Genomic DNA, 17,892 nt, shown 5'->3' with positions numbered 1-17,892 from the left:
TCAAATAAAATGACTTTGGAGGTTCGGTGAAATGGTGGCCGAATTGCTGTCCCATGTTTTGTCAGATAGTCCCAAGTTAGAGCAGTTGGCGGCAGTTGACACATTATACACATTAACAGAAGTATTACCCATGCAATGTTTTTATTAAAATCTGGGATAAACAAGGGCTTGCCTCTTCTCGTTGGCTTCTGTAAGTGGTTCCACTGGAAAATCTTTTTTTAATTTCAACCAATAAGATTGCCGCCTATGATGAAGGTTAACAACTGTCCTTAATTTTTGGCCCTAATGGCTTTTCGGCACCTTGGATGACAAGCAGTCATATAAATTTATATGGCTATTTAAATAAGAAGCCATAGGTGCCGTGGTATAGTGGTAGTCAACCTTGGCTTCTGTGCAGGAGGCCAGGGTTCGATTCCCACTCACGGCAGTTCAACCCATGCCATATGAGGGAAATTGGGTAGTCAGTTCAAGGTGCTGACGGGACGCTCATTAGTAAGCGTCTATAGTTGCGAGAATAGGCCTCTAAAGCCTCCTGCAACTCAACCAAATAGAAAAAATTTATTTGTTTCAATCCTTGATTCTAAGAGTTTTTCTTGAGTTTTCAAACAAAAGCGTGAATTTGATGTGAGCGTTATTTTTTCAAAAAATCCTTTTTGATTGGATGAATGCACTTTACCTTCATTTGATTAGATATTTCTTTTTAAACAATCACACCGAAGCCTTTTTCATGTTTTCGTTTCATTTATAAAGATAATTTGAATAGGAGCAGCAAAGAGTGCAAAGTAAACTAATCCAATTAAAGTAACAACTATTCTTTTTACTATAATCAGCTAATTTTTCTTCAGTTTAAAAATTTCAAAAAACTTTCTACTGAAATCAGCTTGAAAATGCCTAAAAATGATTAAATTCTGCTTGCTAGACATAAAACTTTTGGGGAATGTTATTTGGCACTGAAAATGCAAATTTGAAAGTTGTAAGATTAGATTATAAATTTAGACTCTTTACTTAGATACTTTACTATATTCCTGCACAATGAAAAGGCAAAAAATGAAAATAAATAATTTCAATCTCAGGAAAATGGATGTGATTAAACTGTTTTATTACTTTTTTCCCATGAAGGTTGATTTTCTATTGCCCCTCAGTGGTTAAAATGCAAATAAGATAATAATGTCTATATTTCAGAAGTAGTCATCAGTAAATGTTTTTTTCATAAAATAAAAGTAAAAATATTTCTTATATTCATTATTTTGTGTCACTATTAATATTATGATAATCGTTTATTCATTTGTTCTTTAGTTCTGTAATAATTTTTCAGTTTCTTCTAGGTTCCCCATTGTATTAGAGAAATCTATTTTTTTTTTGTAAGGGGTTATCCTGCTGTGTTGCAGCGAAAATATATTCAATTCAATTCAATTCAATTCAATGAAAAAAACATTTAATATCTTCATTAAATCATGGATTTTGAACACAAAAACAAACTGAAGAGGAATTTCTATAAATTATTCTTCAAAATCTTGGACACAGAAATTATTGATGCAGTTTTACAAGAATGTAACTATAATGGTATGTTTATTTTTTGTTTATATACAAAACTCAGTTACAGTATTACTTCGAATAAGCGCCCCTTCTTTTAAACATCCCCCCCTCGACTCGGGTAAGTTATGGCATGTCTTAAAATCATCATAATTTTTAGATCGCATTAGCCGACAGAAAACGACCAAACAAACGACTGAACATGAAGGGTGCTATGATGTAGTTTCTAACCTGATGTGTAACCTAAAAACAATTAGGTTACACATCAGGATTGAAACTACATCATAGTACCCTTCATGTTCAGTCATTTTCTGTCGACTAATAGTAATGTGATCTAAAAATTATGATACTTTTCAGTTTTTGAGACATGCCAAAACTTACCCGAGGAATAAACGCCCCTCCTATTTGAGACAAGTAGCTGCAAGGAAGTATAATATAAAAGCAAACTTAGATAATACGATAATAATTGTATTCTTTTAGTATTCGAATTGATTTTGACCCGTTTCTTCATCCCTAAGTCGATATATTTATACTCGATATATATATATAACGAAAGAGCAAAATAAGGTTCCAATTCAAGCTATTAAAGGTTCTGAATTATTTGATAAACGCCCCCTTCTTTTTAAACTCCCCCTCGAATAAACCTCACTAAAACTCAAAAATTTTAATATTTGAAGTAATACGGTATATCGAAATAAATATTGCAGAAAAATTTTCTTCTTTCAAATCATCTTTATCCTGCTTTATCTTCTTTTCTGTTTAACAAGACAATAAACGTGTTATAGAAGAGAGTGTTTAAAAACCAAAATGTAGAACAAAATATTTTTCCACTAGTTTCCAGAAAGATCTTGATCAAAATTCCTCTTCCAAGACAATTTGTTGTGATAAACAAGCCTGAATAGTGAGTTTCTTGTTTAAAATCTCAATAACTGATTGTATGTTTTCTAAATGAAGATAAGGGTGTAAAATGTGATTCATTGATTCTTTTTGTAATTTTCAGAGCACCAATCTTATGAACAACTGGCAATGATTTCAGGTCAAAGACGTAAGTCATTGATTTAACGCATCCCGTCATCACGTAACACACAAGTGGTGTCCATCTATAGACATTTATGTTATCAGAATAACGTTGATATATCGTTTTGTGCATAACTTTAGCTAGCTGGGCAAGCTCAATAAAATCCAAAAGTCAATGTCAAATCATCAAGTCCGAGTGAAATCTTTCAAATCCAAGTAAAAAACTCTTGTCAGAAATATATAGACTTTTTTTATCTGTTCCATATTGTTTTAGCTATTCTACAAGCAGACGTGCCTCCAACTGCACCTCCTTATTCTCGGTATACTGGTTTGCAATCCAACCCACAACAACAAATACCTCCGAACGCACCATATCCCCATCAACAAGCCGCGCAGGTGTACCCACCACAGCAACCTCCAATAGGGCATTTTCGTCAGCAGCAGCAACCAATATACCAAAATGCTGGAGCAGCACCTGGTGGTGGTGTGGGTGGTCAGATTCAACCACCACTCATCCAACCAAGATTTGTACCCAAACAATTATATCCTCAACCAACTCAGCCAGGTTTTTAATTTTCGTGGTTTAAAAGCTTATTGTTTGTATTGATACTTCATACAATTTTCCGGACAAAACAGTTTTAAATTTCCTAAAAACATTATCCTATTTAGCTAACCCTAACTTACAACTAATCTTAACTTAAAGGAATAACCAGTGTTTTTTATTTTTCAGATATATTTTTAGAGTTGGTAATTTAACAGATAAAATGAATTTCCTGACAAAATTTTCTACGTATTGATTGTTTCAGGAGGAGCAGCCAGGGCGGCTACCCAACAAGAAAGGAGACATGAACCTCAGCAGCAACCAGTATCAGCTCCAAGAAGAAGTGTCCCTGTACCGCGACGTGGTAGTGATAGCGATGAGGATGGAGACAGAGCTCTCCTAACATTGGCACTTAAATTACAGTTACTGAGAGTCCTGGTTGAGCAAGGAGCTGGTATGAATCGTTTTAATTCATATATTTCTTTACAATATTTAAGAATAAATTGGCCATTCCATTTTATATCTATACAGGGGGTGGACGAACATTTCCAGTGGATAATCTGGGATAATCCGAGGAAAATTTCCAGGGGATGTTTCTCATTTTCCAAGATGGTAAGAAGCTATTCTAAAATCTCCAGGGGTAAAAGACTAATTTAGTTCGTCCATTCTCACTTTAAGGTATGAAAAGAATTTTTCCAAGGGTATTTTTGCAAAGTTTGCCATTTTCCAGGGGGTATTTACATATTTTCAATAATTTTTTCGACTTGAAAAGGTTCTTCCCTGTGTCCCGGGGTCCCTGTGTGGTTTTTAATGTATTAGCCCAATCAATCAGCGCCACCTTTGTCCAAACGCGAGAAATAGTATAGACGTTCCATATTCAAATTTGTACTTCGCGCGGAAAAACGAAATATATTATTTTCGGCCAATCATTCACTCTTGAGAACCTTGATGTCCATCAAATACTTAAGCATAATCGGTCACTATGAATATCATTCAAGTATCTTTTCCAGAGCCGAATATTCTCTAGAGTGTTGCATTTTTATCTGTCAAAATTTCAGTATTCCAGGATCTTGATTTTAGCAGATCACTGAATTTATTCATCTCTTTTAGATCAAAAGAAAAAAGATAGCGATGCTCCTAAAAGGTAATATTCTGTTTCTACTTTTAACGACCTACTCTCTACTCTCGGGTACCTAATAGCCGGGGGGTTTGGAATAAGCTGGGGGGTTGGAAAAACTCTCAAAAATTAATAAGCGGGGGGGGGGGGGTTTTGGAATAAAAAAGTCCTGGGTGGAAAATTTTCGAAAAATTAATTAGCGGCCCCCCCCCCCCCCGGCTATTAAGTACCCGAGAGTACGCCCTAAAGTTATTACACGCATTGTTCCATACTACATACTACATATACCATACAATTCCAATTCCTCTAAAAAGTTCCTTAAATAATTAAAGTTTGATCAACTGCTTAAACAAATTTTCTACAACTGCTTTTCCTCCATATAAGGTCTAGTACTGTCTAGTACATTCATTTGATGTGGAAAACAAGCACAGTCTCAGCCATTCTAACTTGCTATCCAATTCGCTATAGCCGACGTAAATGTCTACGTAAATTTAGCTTTTGCCTACGTCAAAATGCTCACTGTACTATAGAACCCTGAATTTTTTTTCCGACGCAAATAAATTTGAATTAGAAAGGCTAAAGTCTGGATTTTTTGTTATCTTTTTCAGGGAGTTAACGGCTGGTGAACGTGATTTTCCAAAACATTGGCCACGTAATGATCGATCTGTCAATATCATTCCAGTCAAGGGAGCAATATTTGATAGGATCAAGGAAATTTTCCATGACTCCAAAACTGGGATGAAAGCAAATGCAAAGATGAAAATTTGTTCTGTAGACGAGTTATGTAATATGAAACTTTATGAAGAATTTATTGTGTAAGTTTTGCTTTCCCTTATTGGTCTTTCTATTATAATAGTATGTTTTTCTTTTTATAAGCATACTGGCACCTGGATTTGGTGAAACAATAAGCATATCAGTAAGCTTTGGGCATTTGTCAATTTAGTCATGGGGTTTTGTATTTGGGAAGAATAATTTTCATTTTCCATTTTAAATAAATCTCATTTTTTTCAGAAAAATTAGCATATCACAAGCATGATTTAATCTTGATTCCAAAATATAAGCTAATCATAACTGAGCCTGTTTTCCAAAAGAAGTATGCTTATAAGAAAGTATGTATTTTTCTGAGACATGAAAGAGCCCTGTCGTCATAGATCATAGTCGTGAGTGAGTGAGTTAGGCTAGAAAAAGTTAAGTCTAGCATTTCACCCAAGGTGAAATCAAAGTTTTTAATAAAGTTGTGCAAAAGCTCAAATTTATCAAAAGAATTAATGTTTTTCAGTTGTTCTTTTTTTACAGACAAAAACATTGTTTAGTGAATGACAAGAAAGATTTGAACGAACGAAATCTATGGTACCCATCACGCGATCAATTTGTTGAGGAGATTTGTCACAAGGGAATCGATTTCTCAAATAATCTCGCTGACGGACCCATTGGAACTGGCAAATATTTCTTCCTTAACGCAACCGAAGCGCACGAAAGAAAGGCCGCTCACCGTTACCAAAAGAATACGATCGCGTACATGTTTTTATGTAATGTTCTGGCAGGTGATATAACAAAGGTATCTGCGTATTTTTTGTTTTTTTTGGTTACATTCTCTTTGGGCAGAACTTTTTTTTGCGACTTTTTGACCCACTTTTAACATTCCTTATCATATTTCTAAAAACTTTTCTTACTTGCAAAATCCATATTTAGATACCTAAAAAAGAAAAGTAATGTTGTATTGTAACTGTTTTAACTTTTACTTTGCAAGATCAAGAAAGGACAAGTCCGTGAGTTGGTCACATGCCTCACAAACAAAAAGGGTTGATAGCGAGAGGGAGTAGCTTAGTTTGAGTAACCCTATTATATGAATTAGCTGAAAAAGTTACTGATTTACAAATTTTAGTCAACGCAAAAATATTGCCTTTACTCGAGTTAAAGTTTGAATCCTAGGTCTCTTCAAAACCAATTGTGGTATAAAAAGAACAGTCTGTAAGATGATGCTATTAGCCTAACTCGATGTGTAGGAATTGTATTTATTTTTATTTTCTTTCTCAGACTGGGCCCGAATGTAAGAAAGTACCTCTCCATAGCGACGGGAGATCTTATGATTGCTCAGTGGACAGCATTTTAAGACCAGAACTTTACATTATTCACCATAAAATGAACTGCTATCCAAGATATCTAGTAACGTACATGGTTGAAGAGTAGTTCAAATGGTAGCCTCCTACTCGGATCTTTTCAAAAAGTTACGACTTTATGATTTTATTTATTAAAAACTCTACAAAACGAGGAAAGAAGTTATAGTCAGCGGAATTTTGACGTTATTTGCATAAGATTCCGATTCCCGTACTAAGATACCACTGACTTTCCCGGTAGAATTCTGCCTTTTCCGGACATAGCTGGGATAAGATTGTTTTTCCGTTGGAAAAATGACTGTGGAATCTAAGTCTAAGTTGAAGCTTAACGACGCGAAACGACGGTATGTCATTTTTAACAATTAAATCAAACTACATTTTCGATGTCATTTAGTCGAACCGAAAGCCTTGAGTAAACAAAATTTTTGATATTTATGTTTATTTGTGTTTTTCGTGTGTTTCCGTATAAAAGATTACGTCATAAATATCAAGAATATATTTGTCCCCTTAACTGGAACGTGGTTTAAATTACTCTCTGTAATTCGAATCGTTCTTTAATTTGAATAAAACTTTTGGTCCCTTGAAGATCGAATTAGAGAGAGAGAGAGTCAACTGAACATAGTTCTATTCAGGGAAGGGTGATATGTCTTAGCTTGAAACATTATTGAGCAGGCTGTATGTCTTTTGGATGGACGATTTTGTCACACCACAGCATTTATTTTTTTGGATAAAATTCGTTTTTTTTGTAAGATTTGTAAATAATAGTAGGTAAAATTCCTTCCTTTTTGTATTATATTAATATTTTCACAATGTTTTTTTGCATTTTACAGAGTATATTATAAAGTTTTAGAATAATAAAGCATGTATATTTAATAAATTAGATACTCAGAAAATAGGGTAAGATGAGGTATTATATCTCAAACATATTTTCATTATTTCTACGATATTAGGTAATTGAAATCATCATTGGAAGATTTATAAAAGAAATACCTTATAAAGCTATTAATGAAAATTACAAAGTCTATAAATTCTATGACTGAAGCTTTTGACAAATTTTCTTAGAACCTCAGGGTACTGGTAAAAAAGAGACTTAAAGTCCAATCGCTGTAACTATATACCCTTTACAGTGTAAAATCAATTTTTAGAAAAAAACAAATTATAATATACTACACTCACTTCAAAGATTGTATTTAGTGCTTAAATTATTACATCATCAAAAACATGCCAGGTAGGCAACAATGCACCCTATGAAAAATGCAAGTAGAATCTGTTCCAAGTTTACATTTCATAAAATATTTTACATGTGTTATATTCCCTCGACCAATCAAGTCTATCGGTCTAAGATGGTCTAAGTGAGTGAATAAAAAATACGTAGGAAATGGAAAAGGAAATCTGTAGGATGATCATTATATCACTTCGTAGGATATTTTCAGCCAGTTGTGGTAAAATTAATGGACCGAAACTCGATGGGGATTGTTATTCCCATATTTTTATGGCTGGGGATTTGAATTCCATTATTAACAAGCCAGAAAATTCAGTGGGGTCGGAAATAATAGCACAATATTTTCCAGTGAGGATTTGAATATCTGATTATTTTCAGCAGGGCCAAAAATGAGGGTATAATTTTCCAACAGGGACGATATTTCCTCATAATTTTACCAGTGGAAAAGGTTCCCATTGGGTCTGTGAAAAGGGTGTGTTTTATAGAACGATTACAATTTATTGTATTACTCTTAGGTTCCAAATAAACGGGCCCCCTCCCGCTTGTTAATTTTTCGAAAATTTTCCAACCCCCCGGACCTTACTAGGACCCCCCCCCCACCATTACAATTTATTGTATAACACTAATATTAATTTCATAATTTTATTTGTAAAAGTAAAAAATATACACTACTGTCAGTTTCACGCTGAACGATTGTCAAGTGTAAAACTTCTTCGAAAAAATCTCAACAAAATGTACAAAAATTTGTAATCCCTTAGGGAACATATTGATTAACTATTGACAATAAAAGGTAATAAAATGCTAAGAATAACCGTAGTAAAATGTAAAAATGTGAAAATGTAAAAGTTCAATCGTCCGGAGGGACTACTTTGTAGCTATTAAAATAAAATTTGTTGCTATGGCGACATTTAGAAATTAATTCAGTTCTTTTGTTAAGCAACTTTAAGTTTGAAGTTATTATATGATACTTTTCCGTCAAGCATAAATTACAATTTTTGCTGCCATTCCGGTACGCTGGGGCGTGGTCAATAATTTCCCAAGATAATGTTGGTGTTGAACCGGTTTTTTTCAAACTCCAAACGTATTTAGATAGTTCAGTAGATTTTTCTTTGGATTCATTTCTGAAATCATGGCGATGGTTGTACCAGCGATTTTTGAAAGTGCTCTCAGTGAGACCAATATAATGAACACCTTCGTCTTCTGGGTTGGCTTTTACGTGGCATTTGTAAATAACGCTTTTTTGGAGGCATTTTCCGTTGAGTGGGCAATCAGTTTTTATTCGACAATTACAAGTTTTTGTTTCGATTGGTGCAGGATCCTAAAACCTTTTTATTGTGAGAAGAGATTATAGACGATATGTTGGGTGAGCAACTGTAGCTGACTTTCAGGGTGTTTCTGTTTAGGATTTTGTGGAATTTGTGAGCTTTTGGAAAGTTTTTCGTGACGATTTGTAAGAAACGCTTTGCGACATTGGTTTTTACATTTTCACATTTTTACATTTTACTACGGTTATTCTTAGCATTTTATTACCTTTTATTGTCAATAGTTAATCAATATGTTCCCTAAGGGATTACAAATTTTTGTACATTTTGTTGAGATTTTTTCGAAGAAGTTTTACACTTGACAATCGTTCAGCGTGAAACTGACAGTAGTGTATATTTTTTACTTTTACAAATAAAATTATGAAATTGATACAGCTCTTCGACTTTTTGTTGACATCGAGCACTCTTTACAACGGAAATAACTTGCTTTGTTTCTAACACTAATATTACTGTATTATATTATTACAATACGACTCAGTTTGCTTCTTTGCCTTTGATCACCTCAACTCAGTAATCTTTTCTTTTCTTCATTTCATTCGAAAGCCAATCAAGTCCTTCATAGAGACCATCACCATTCGACGCGCAAGTAGCTTGTGTATACCAACTTCGATTTCGAATGTCCAGCAATCCTAATTTCTCAGTGATTTGTGATGCACTCAGTGCGTTTGGCAAGTCCTGAAAAGTGTTTAAAGTTTTTAGATTTTAGTTGATTTTTATTGACATAGATTTTCATTCATTATATAATCTATATTGATAGGACTGGAGTGTTCTGGCTGACCCTTTATTGTTGAAGCCATTGTTCTCAAGAAATTAAACATTGTAAATTCTAATCTTTAACAAGGAAGATAAGAGGATTTGTATGGTTTAAAAATAAAACTTAAATATTTCAGTTATAAAGGACAGGATTTTCAGTTCCATTGGAAAGGTAATAATGAGTGGAAAACTCACCTGTTTATTAGCAAGAACCAGTAAAGCAGCATCGGTTAACTCATCTTGGCTGAGCATGTTTTTCAAGACCTCTTGTGCTTCCTGTATGCGTTCTCTATCGTTTGAATCAATTACATATATGATGCCTGATATGAATTAAAGATTTTAATTTTGCATAAGTTTTAGATATCCTGCCAGCTAGTAGAAAACATCAGAATTATACTTCCATCATAGTAGAGATTTTGGAAGATATCAGGATGTATATATAATCTTGTTTAGATTGACCCCGGTTAGTAGAAAACGTATGCATGAAACAACGTGTATATGGCTATAATATCTCCATGTGTAACGATATATGACGAATAAAGTATTTGCAAATTTTTACAACATGCCATAGAAATATACGATTTTAATCTAATGGAAACTCTATCTTTGGTATCGAGCACTTTTTGTGTTGATTTGTTCACCAAACAAATAATGTCTATAATATCCTCCTTCATATAACGTTAAGTGGACGTTGAAACATTACTATATTACGTTCATCTTACCTTGTGTATTTTGAAAGTAATGTCTCCATAATGGACGGATTTTATCTTGACCTCCTACATCCCATACAGTGAAGGTGATGTTTTTGTATTCGACAGTCTCGACATTGAAACCTGGGTATCAAAAAATGAAAATTGAACTGGAACCACATTATAGGGCACTATCATTCATCATTTTTCAAGAAAATCGCCGGAGGTTGTCAGAAGCATAAAGAAAAGAATTTCAGACCCTTGTTCATTTAAAAGGAAGAATTTCTTGGGTTTGGCTCCTCACATTTTAAACTCACTGGCTCACTGGCGAAAATTCGCACCGGGTCTGAAATGGAACAAGGATGTATAACACAATAGTCAGAATCGCTGCAGACCTTTACAGAACTGTGTGGTAGCATAGAGAACAAATCCCTTGGTTATTATTTGGCCTAATAACATAGAGAAAAGAATATCTACAATCATTCACCCCTGTGTCACAGACCCGCTGGGACCCCAGCTTCACGAAAAATTAAGCCAAAATTTCGTCCCCGGTGGGAAAATTGAATTTCAGCCCCACTGGGAAATTGACTTTGATTTCATCCCCACTCGAGTTTCCATGTTTAGAAATTGCATTCCAAAACCGTCTCCACCTCGATCCCCACTGGATCTTTTTACCTTGGAACAATATAATTTCTTTCCCCATTAGTTTTATCCCCACTGAGGAAAAAAGTTCCACTGGGGTGTAATCATGGTCAGAAATGTTTGAGAAAAACACTGGAAGTTAATTCAGAAATTAAAAAAAGAACCATCTTCCCCTGCAATGTCCGGTGTACGCCATCATCTCACCGTTCATTGACCGAATGGGGTGAATGGGGAAAATAATTTTTGTCCATGATTGTAGTTGAAAAATACGGTATAGAAAATTTTCTTACCAATAGTAGGTATTGTCGTCACCATTTCTCCCAATTTCAATTTGTACAAAATTGTCGTTTTACCAGCAGCATCTAACCCAACCAACAAAATACGAACATCTTTTTTTAAACCAAGAAATTTCTTGAAAACGGAATGCATTAAACCCATAATGACAGAAGATTATCAAAAGAGCAAGACGATCGTTTGATGCGTGATACGTAGCAGATTTTGCTTGCTTGACCAAAATATTTCAGAACCTTTTGTCTAATGCAGGTCAAATTTACCTTAAAAATATCAGCCGAGTCGAAGAGAGGCTTAAGCTTATATTTTGTTGAACACTCGCTTGATCAAATTTTATCATAATTTTTGGGAAGTGCATCGTAACTTATATACATTTTTTCAATAGTAGCCACGTTTCGAATATCGACGATGCCTGATTTGAGCTGAACATGTTTTTTGAAAAGTTACACCATGATCAGTTTAGTATTGATTTTTTTATTGTGATCTATTCGAAATGACGTATGCATGTATTTCCACATCGATAATTTATTCCAGTTTATTTTTTGCTGATATCGACACATTTTAAAATAGCTTTTGCATAATTTATTTCATATTTTCAATATGTTCTGTAAAATAAACAACCTTTTCAAATGGCCAATCAATTTCTGAAATTTAACATGCTGACTTCAGTAAAAACGTGAGTTTTTGTCTTTTTAAAATTAACACATATTTTGAAATCGTCATTTTCGACAAGTCAGCAGTCAAAGACAAGTATTAAGAAATTCCTGAAATTGGTCAATATTGTGTCGGGTTTGAGTCAGCAACTGTTGGAAAGACAAACCATGACATTCCCCTTTTTAAAACGCTCGTGTAGAACACCCCCTTCTCATAGCCCCGGTGGAATGGATTTTTGAGCCAGTGGGGGTAAAAGTAACGGACCAAAACTCGATGAGAAAGTCCATAAATTTAGTTTGGATGGAATAAATTGCACAAAACAATTGAAACAAAAATTAAAGTACAATTTATTTTTCCACTGGGGTCGATATTTTGGACAATTTTTCCAGGGATTGCTTTAAATTCGGTCAAACCAAGGACTAAAATTTCATCACCGGAAATTTTTCCTAAAATCCAATAGATTATTCAAAAATCCCGTAAATTTAAATTTTTTTTTGCTTAATTGTGTTTTTCCAGGCTTTTTAAGTTGTCAGCTAGGCACTAGATTAACGGTGTGTGAATGAAACCCTTCCAAGACAACCTGAAAACTACTTATGGCCCCTCAATAATACCCCGAATTGTACAAATTCCTTAAAAATTTATGGCGGGTATTGGCACCGTCGTTTCAGACTAGCTCAGACCATGGAGGTAATAAGAAATAGATGGAGAATAAATGACTCGGTAATGGCCTAAGTTATCGTTAAATTCTTTTATATTTTCATTCAAATCGGTTTTCTTTGATTTACTATCATTGGAAGCAAAAAAATCCGAAATGTAAATTTATAAGAACAGAAGTGAGAATGTTATCCTGATTGAAATAAACATTTTATGCAAAAAGTTCTTGTTCAAACGTGATACAAAAATAATTTTCTCGTAGTAAGGTTACAATAGTTCTATGATTTCATATCGATGTATTTTTGGGCAAACATATTGCTAATTTTGAGAGTTTCAGCACATTTTCCTTGAAAATTTCTTCATTAGAAATCTTTACGTCTAAAAGGGAGGGGGATTTCAAATTCTGATGGATGATTAATTTAAAGGTTACCTAATCGTAATATAGATTTTTTTTTTAAATCTATCGATGATTTCATGAGAGGGGGGCCTTAAAAGTATAGGACTTTGTGCTTGTTCCGGCAAGCTTTTTCTCATTTTGATCAACAAAGCTATTATCTCACAATAGAGCTGTTAAAAATCCAACACCTTTTTATTCAGTTTTTTATGAACTTAAATATTCCCACGAGTGCACACAAAATTAATCACTTTTTCCCATTGCAACCAAGGAGCCGTTTGCTTCCGATGATTAGGTACAATGAAATAAAAGTCATTTATTCTCCATCTACTTCTTATTACCTCCATGCTCAGACCCAGATGAATTCAAAAGAAAACTAGCATTTGGCGAAGATGTCTAAAGTACCAAAAACGTTAAAATACGAGAATCCAGGTATTTCGCAAACCAGTCCCAGGCCAATACCCCGCTAGCCAGCTCCAATTTGTTACGTTGTGGCAAAAACCATCCCAAAGATCTGCGCAGTTTTGACAAAATTTGATCTTCCAATACAAGTTTTTTTTATAAGCATAACGCTTATAAGCATATGAAGGCTCAGATTTGCAGAATTCCTAAACATAACATAAGCATATACGTCAGCCTGAAATATTTTTCCAGTTGTCATTTTTATCAGCTTAAAAAGGTTTGGTAGAGGGTAGAGGTCAAGTAAAAAAAAGACTTTCCACGGTTTCCTACATTCCACTGCTCCCAAAATCTGAACAAATTTTTGCAAAATTTCTGAAATTTCACTAAAAACTTGGCTCGAGGTGAATCATAAGCATATAATAAGCATAATAATCTATGCCTGGATACTTTGAGAACTTAAGCATAAACGAGCCTGGCCAAGGGGCATACACTTGCTTATAAAAAAAAAAACATGTAAAGGGTTTAATTGTTAGTGGGTTTGGAGAGAAATACAAATGCGAGAAAAAAGATATCTGTATAATTTAATTTATTCTTTTAAGCCATTTACAATTCAAGTATAAAGTACTTCCCTGAATATGACTAAAAATCTGGATTGGTTTTGACTTTGGTGCAGTAAGAAGCGAGTTGCCTTCAAATAGTGAGATTTAAGATGGAAAATTATAACAAAATCACTAGGACTATCACCAGAGAGTTATGGTAATTTGATTTGATGGTGTACAAAAAGAGATCACAGTATGGCAGATATGATGAACATTTAAATGTATAACTGGACTAAGGCTAAAAAGACCCAAAAAATGGTAAAAGAATTTTTAATAGGTACACATTTGATTATGTACAAAAAAACAAAAACAAAAAAATAAGAATTCCAAAAAACAATTTAATTATTTATGTATCCAAATATTACTATTCCTTGATATGGTTTGATGTGTGGTATTTTCATTGAAAGGTATTTTTATCACTGAAATAACCTCCAGTATTTATCCAGCAATCAATAAAATAATTCAACAATTTCCATGTATGCACCTCTTTACATTACAATGTTACCGTATGGGGTGGTTGGAACCAATTTCACTATCTACACAAAACGTCTGTCTCTTTATGATCGTCCATATAGATGTTTTACAATCAGCTCTGTTTGAAAAATTTGAAAACAATTATCTAGTTCTTCCTCTTTTTCAATTCGTTTGATAACCAATCAAGACCTTCATATAAACCGTCACCACTAGTAGCACAAGTGGCTTGAATGTACCAACTTCGGTTTCTAATTTGATGTAATCCCAATTTATCAGTTACTTCTGCGGCATTCATTGCGTTTGGTAAATCCTAAAAGAAATAGCGATATTTTTAATCTGCCAATACAACAAATTCACTAGGACATATCAATACCAACAGAACACTTAGTACACTGATAGAATTAAACCAAGAAAACAAAATTGTCATGTTTCTGTAATAGTCTGGTTCCCTGAAGTGTAATTAACAACAACAAATCACTCTTTCACAATTGGTAATATTAAGGGTTTTGATCATTCTTGATCCCTCAACCAAAAAGTCAGTTGAGCCTGGCATAAAATTGTTACCTGTTTGTTAGCGAAGACAAGAAGAGCAGCATCCCTTAGTTCATCTTCATTCAACATTCTATTTAATTCTTCTTTTGCTTCATTAACACGTTCTCTATCATTTGAATCCACAACGAAAATTAAACCTGAAAAATGAAGGGACAAGCATACCTTTAAAGATGACTGTTATAAAGAGGGGGAGGGGTAAAGATTGAGATGTCCTGAAAATTGCAGAACGAGGGGGGCATGGTAAGAAAATTTCTTGTAGAAAGGGGGAGGTCCATAGTGTCAGCCCCCTCCTGCTGGTTTGGGGGTCTTAAAACTCAGGGGGACCTAATTTTTGCCTGGGACCTAAACCCAGGCTGACGCTATGGAGATTCATATAGAAGGGGAGGGGGTTTAACACATTAGCATGAAAGGGGGTAGAACCTACAGTGGGGGTTGCTCTAGACTAGGGGGTGGGTAATGACCCCCTTCCCAACTATTTGTGTTATGGATTATATACTGCTCTTTGAGGGAGGGGTTGATCAATTTCTCTGGGATTTGTAGAGATTGCATCTGTCTGCGACAGAACACTGCTGGTAAGTATGTTGCTTTTACCTTGTGTATTTTGAAAGTAATGTCTCCATAATGGACGGATTTTATCTTGACCTCCGACATCCCATACAGTGAAACTGATGTTTTTGTATTCGACAGTCTCGACGTTGAAACCTGAAATAAGAAAGATTGTGCCATAGTTCAATTGAAAATCACTATAGCATAGTGCTAGAATACTCCCAAACGTGGGTTAAACCTGAAATAGTTCAATAAAGAGTTTTTCTAATAACACTTTAAGATATCAAAATAGTGTAAATTACTCTGCTGGACATTATGAATTAATATTAAATGAATGATTGAATTAAAACTTATTATTATTATTTTTTCAGTTAAAACCAAACCAACAGTTAAATTTACTTTTAAAAAACCCTGTACCACAAAAAAAGGTGTACAAATGTACAATTTTCCTTTTATAAGAATACAATAAAACAGGTTGAAACATATAAGAATGATTGAGAAACACACAACAACTCAACTATCAAATATTTATAATTCTATACGAGTGCGATTATACGCTTATCACTATCTGAATGGGAGATTAGCGTGTAATTGTATCCTTAACTAGGCAGCGGTCACAAATAATATGTGTTTGCGTCGTCCAACCGACTAATAATTTTCCTTACTTTTACAAACCTTATAGTAAAAAAATCCGAAAATGTTAGAGTTTTATCAAATTTTATCAAATTTTTTCATTCGTTTCACCTGCCATCCTTATTTCAATTTTGAACGCACAGGAATTCAATTTCGAAATAAAAGAGAGATAATATCCAACCCCTTCCTATGAGTTTACAGGAATGTATTATTATCTCAGAGTCATAATAACAAAGATATTTCATATGATAAAAGAGGGGCTGTATCGTGAAATCCAAGGACCCGCTAAAAGGACTATCTACATAAAGCACTGCAAAACAGCAGGTCATTTATTTTCAATTCCCAATCGTGTTCCCAGAAGTAGTCCGGAATCTTCCGATGTTCCGGAGCATGAAAAAAACAGCACTTTTTGCTCCGGATATTTCTAGAGCGCCAGGATGAGGTTCCTATCCTCAAAATTAATATTCCCAAGCCTTAGCATCCCAAAAAGCGAACACCTCAAAAGTCATGAGATAAACTGCCCCTGTTTGGGCAGGTTGGCAGATGATATCATCCACCAGGATGCCAGTGAAATTTTTCAATCTGCAGACATAGACGGGGGTTCGGTTATTATCCGTTAGGGTTAGGGCTCGAGAGTCACAATATAAGGCCGAAGGCCTTCTTAGGGGCATCTGTAGGGGCACCGGTATGGTTGGGAGCTTTCTTATTAAAGGTCTGTAAGTTACAGGCTATAAGTATTTGTGAATGACAGCTTTCTACCGTGTCTCGACGACGTAAGCGGTTAGGTATTGGGTTTGTAACCAAGGTTGCTTGCATTTGGTGATTCGAGCCAGGGTCGGAGACCTATTTCACCGGAACGGGCAAACTTCAGAAAAATACTTAGAAAACAGTTAGAAACACTAGAGGAAGTCAGAAAAGGGCCATTCCAGAAAATTTTTGTTACCCCCGTCGGACGACATGCATTTTTTAATTATATCTAGCCTCAGAAATAATTTTTTCATCGGAAATTCCACTCTTTTTTGCCTTTTTTAATCAATTGCCTAGGAAATTCATACATTTTCTTCTCCCGCCTTGGAAATTTCGAATGTTGGTGAAAACTTTTGCCCTCGGAAATCCTGTGTTGTCCGCCCCGCTGTTACAGACAAATTCTGGAATGGCCCAAATCAGGATAGATGATAGGAAAGTAGAAAATAAGAGAGGATGCATCCTGGTGGTGGATGATATCGTTTGCCAACCGTTTGGGCATGGGACAGCCACATGGTTGACTTGGAAGTACTACACAACACCTTCTATATCAACAATATTACAAAATCCATACCACACCTTCATAAAATTGATATCCATGATATTTAATTTAAACCTTTAAAACAGGTCATTATGATCAATTCTGAGCATCTATACCAGTTTCATTGGATACTGAATAGTCAAATTAACAAAGAATGATACAAGGGTTAATCCTTACCAATAGTTGGAATAGTTGTTACGATTTCTCCCAATTTCAGTTTATATAAAATGGTGGTTTTACCAGCAGCATCTAACCCAACCATTAAAATTCTCATTTCTTTCTTTCCAAAAAGGTTCTTGAATAATGATTGAAATGCCCCCATCTTGTAATTAGTCGACTAGTCCAGAAAATGTCAAAGTTTATTTGGATTTGGTGATCTTCAGTAGATCAAATCAGGTACACTCCTGAATCAGATCCACGTAAGAGAAAGGGCAACTAAACTTCGCGCAATGCAT

The 17,892-nt window shown here is 34.6% G+C and overlaps 4 protein-coding genes across 4 annotated transcripts; 2 read left to right on the top strand and 2 right to left on the bottom strand.

The window, feature by feature from the left end:
- Nucleotides 1–1,417: 1,417 nt before the first annotated feature.
- On the top strand, nucleotides 1,418–3,150 carry LOC136817788 (cell death-inducing p53-target protein 1 homolog). The gene is made up of 3 exons (XM_067074105.1): nucleotides 1,418–1,563; nucleotides 2,534–2,578; nucleotides 2,825–3,150. The coding sequence occupies exons 1-3, from the start codon at nucleotides 1,455–1,457 to the stop codon at nucleotides 3,121–3,123; spliced, it is 453 nt and encodes a 150-aa protein (XP_066930206.1). The 5' UTR covers nucleotides 1,418–1,454; the 3' UTR covers nucleotides 3,124–3,150.
- Nucleotides 3,151–3,331: 181 nt separating this feature from the next.
- Nucleotides 3,332–7,568, top strand: LOC136817787 (protein mono-ADP-ribosyltransferase PARP12-like). Its single transcript, XM_067074104.1, has 5 exons — nucleotides 3,332–3,545; nucleotides 4,202–4,235; nucleotides 4,817–5,023; nucleotides 5,505–5,766; nucleotides 6,246–7,568. Exons 3-5 carry the CDS (start codon nucleotides 4,947–4,949, stop codon nucleotides 6,396–6,398), a joined length of 492 nt encoding a protein of 163 aa, XP_066930205.1. The 5' UTR covers nucleotides 3,332–3,545; nucleotides 4,202–4,235; nucleotides 4,817–4,946; the 3' UTR covers nucleotides 6,399–7,568.
- Nucleotides 7,569–9,366: 1,798 nt separating this feature from the next.
- On the bottom strand, nucleotides 9,367–11,719 carry LOC136817901 (ADP-ribosylation factor 4-like). The gene is made up of 4 exons (XM_067074232.1): nucleotides 11,244–11,719; nucleotides 10,345–10,455; nucleotides 9,818–9,942; nucleotides 9,367–9,544 (listed from the first exon to the last, which is right to left on the bottom strand). The coding sequence occupies exons 1-4, from the start codon at nucleotides 11,389–11,391 to the stop codon at nucleotides 9,377–9,379; spliced, it is 552 nt and encodes a 183-aa protein (XP_066930333.1). The 5' UTR covers nucleotides 11,392–11,719; the 3' UTR covers nucleotides 9,367–9,376.
- A 2,200-nt stretch (nucleotides 11,720–13,919) lies between these two features.
- Nucleotides 13,920–17,892, bottom strand: LOC136817831 (ADP-ribosylation factor 2). The gene is made up of 4 exons (XM_067074155.1): nucleotides 17,615–17,892; nucleotides 15,565–15,675; nucleotides 14,986–15,110; nucleotides 13,920–14,731 (listed from the first exon to the last, which is right to left on the bottom strand). Exons 1-4 carry the CDS (start codon nucleotides 17,757–17,759, stop codon nucleotides 14,567–14,569), a joined length of 546 nt encoding a protein of 181 aa, XP_066930256.1. The 5' UTR covers nucleotides 17,760–17,892; the 3' UTR covers nucleotides 13,920–14,566.

The sequence above is a fragment of the Clytia hemisphaerica genome, unplaced genomic scaffold (assembly GCF_902728285.1).
Source record: "Clytia hemisphaerica strain Z4C2 unplaced genomic scaffold, Clytia hemisphaerica genome assembly, whole genome shotgun sequence".
Lineage (NCBI taxonomy): Eukaryota > Metazoa > Cnidaria > Hydrozoa > Leptothecata > Clytiidae > Clytia > Clytia hemisphaerica.
This window is presented reverse-complemented; position numbering and strand designations above follow the sequence as displayed.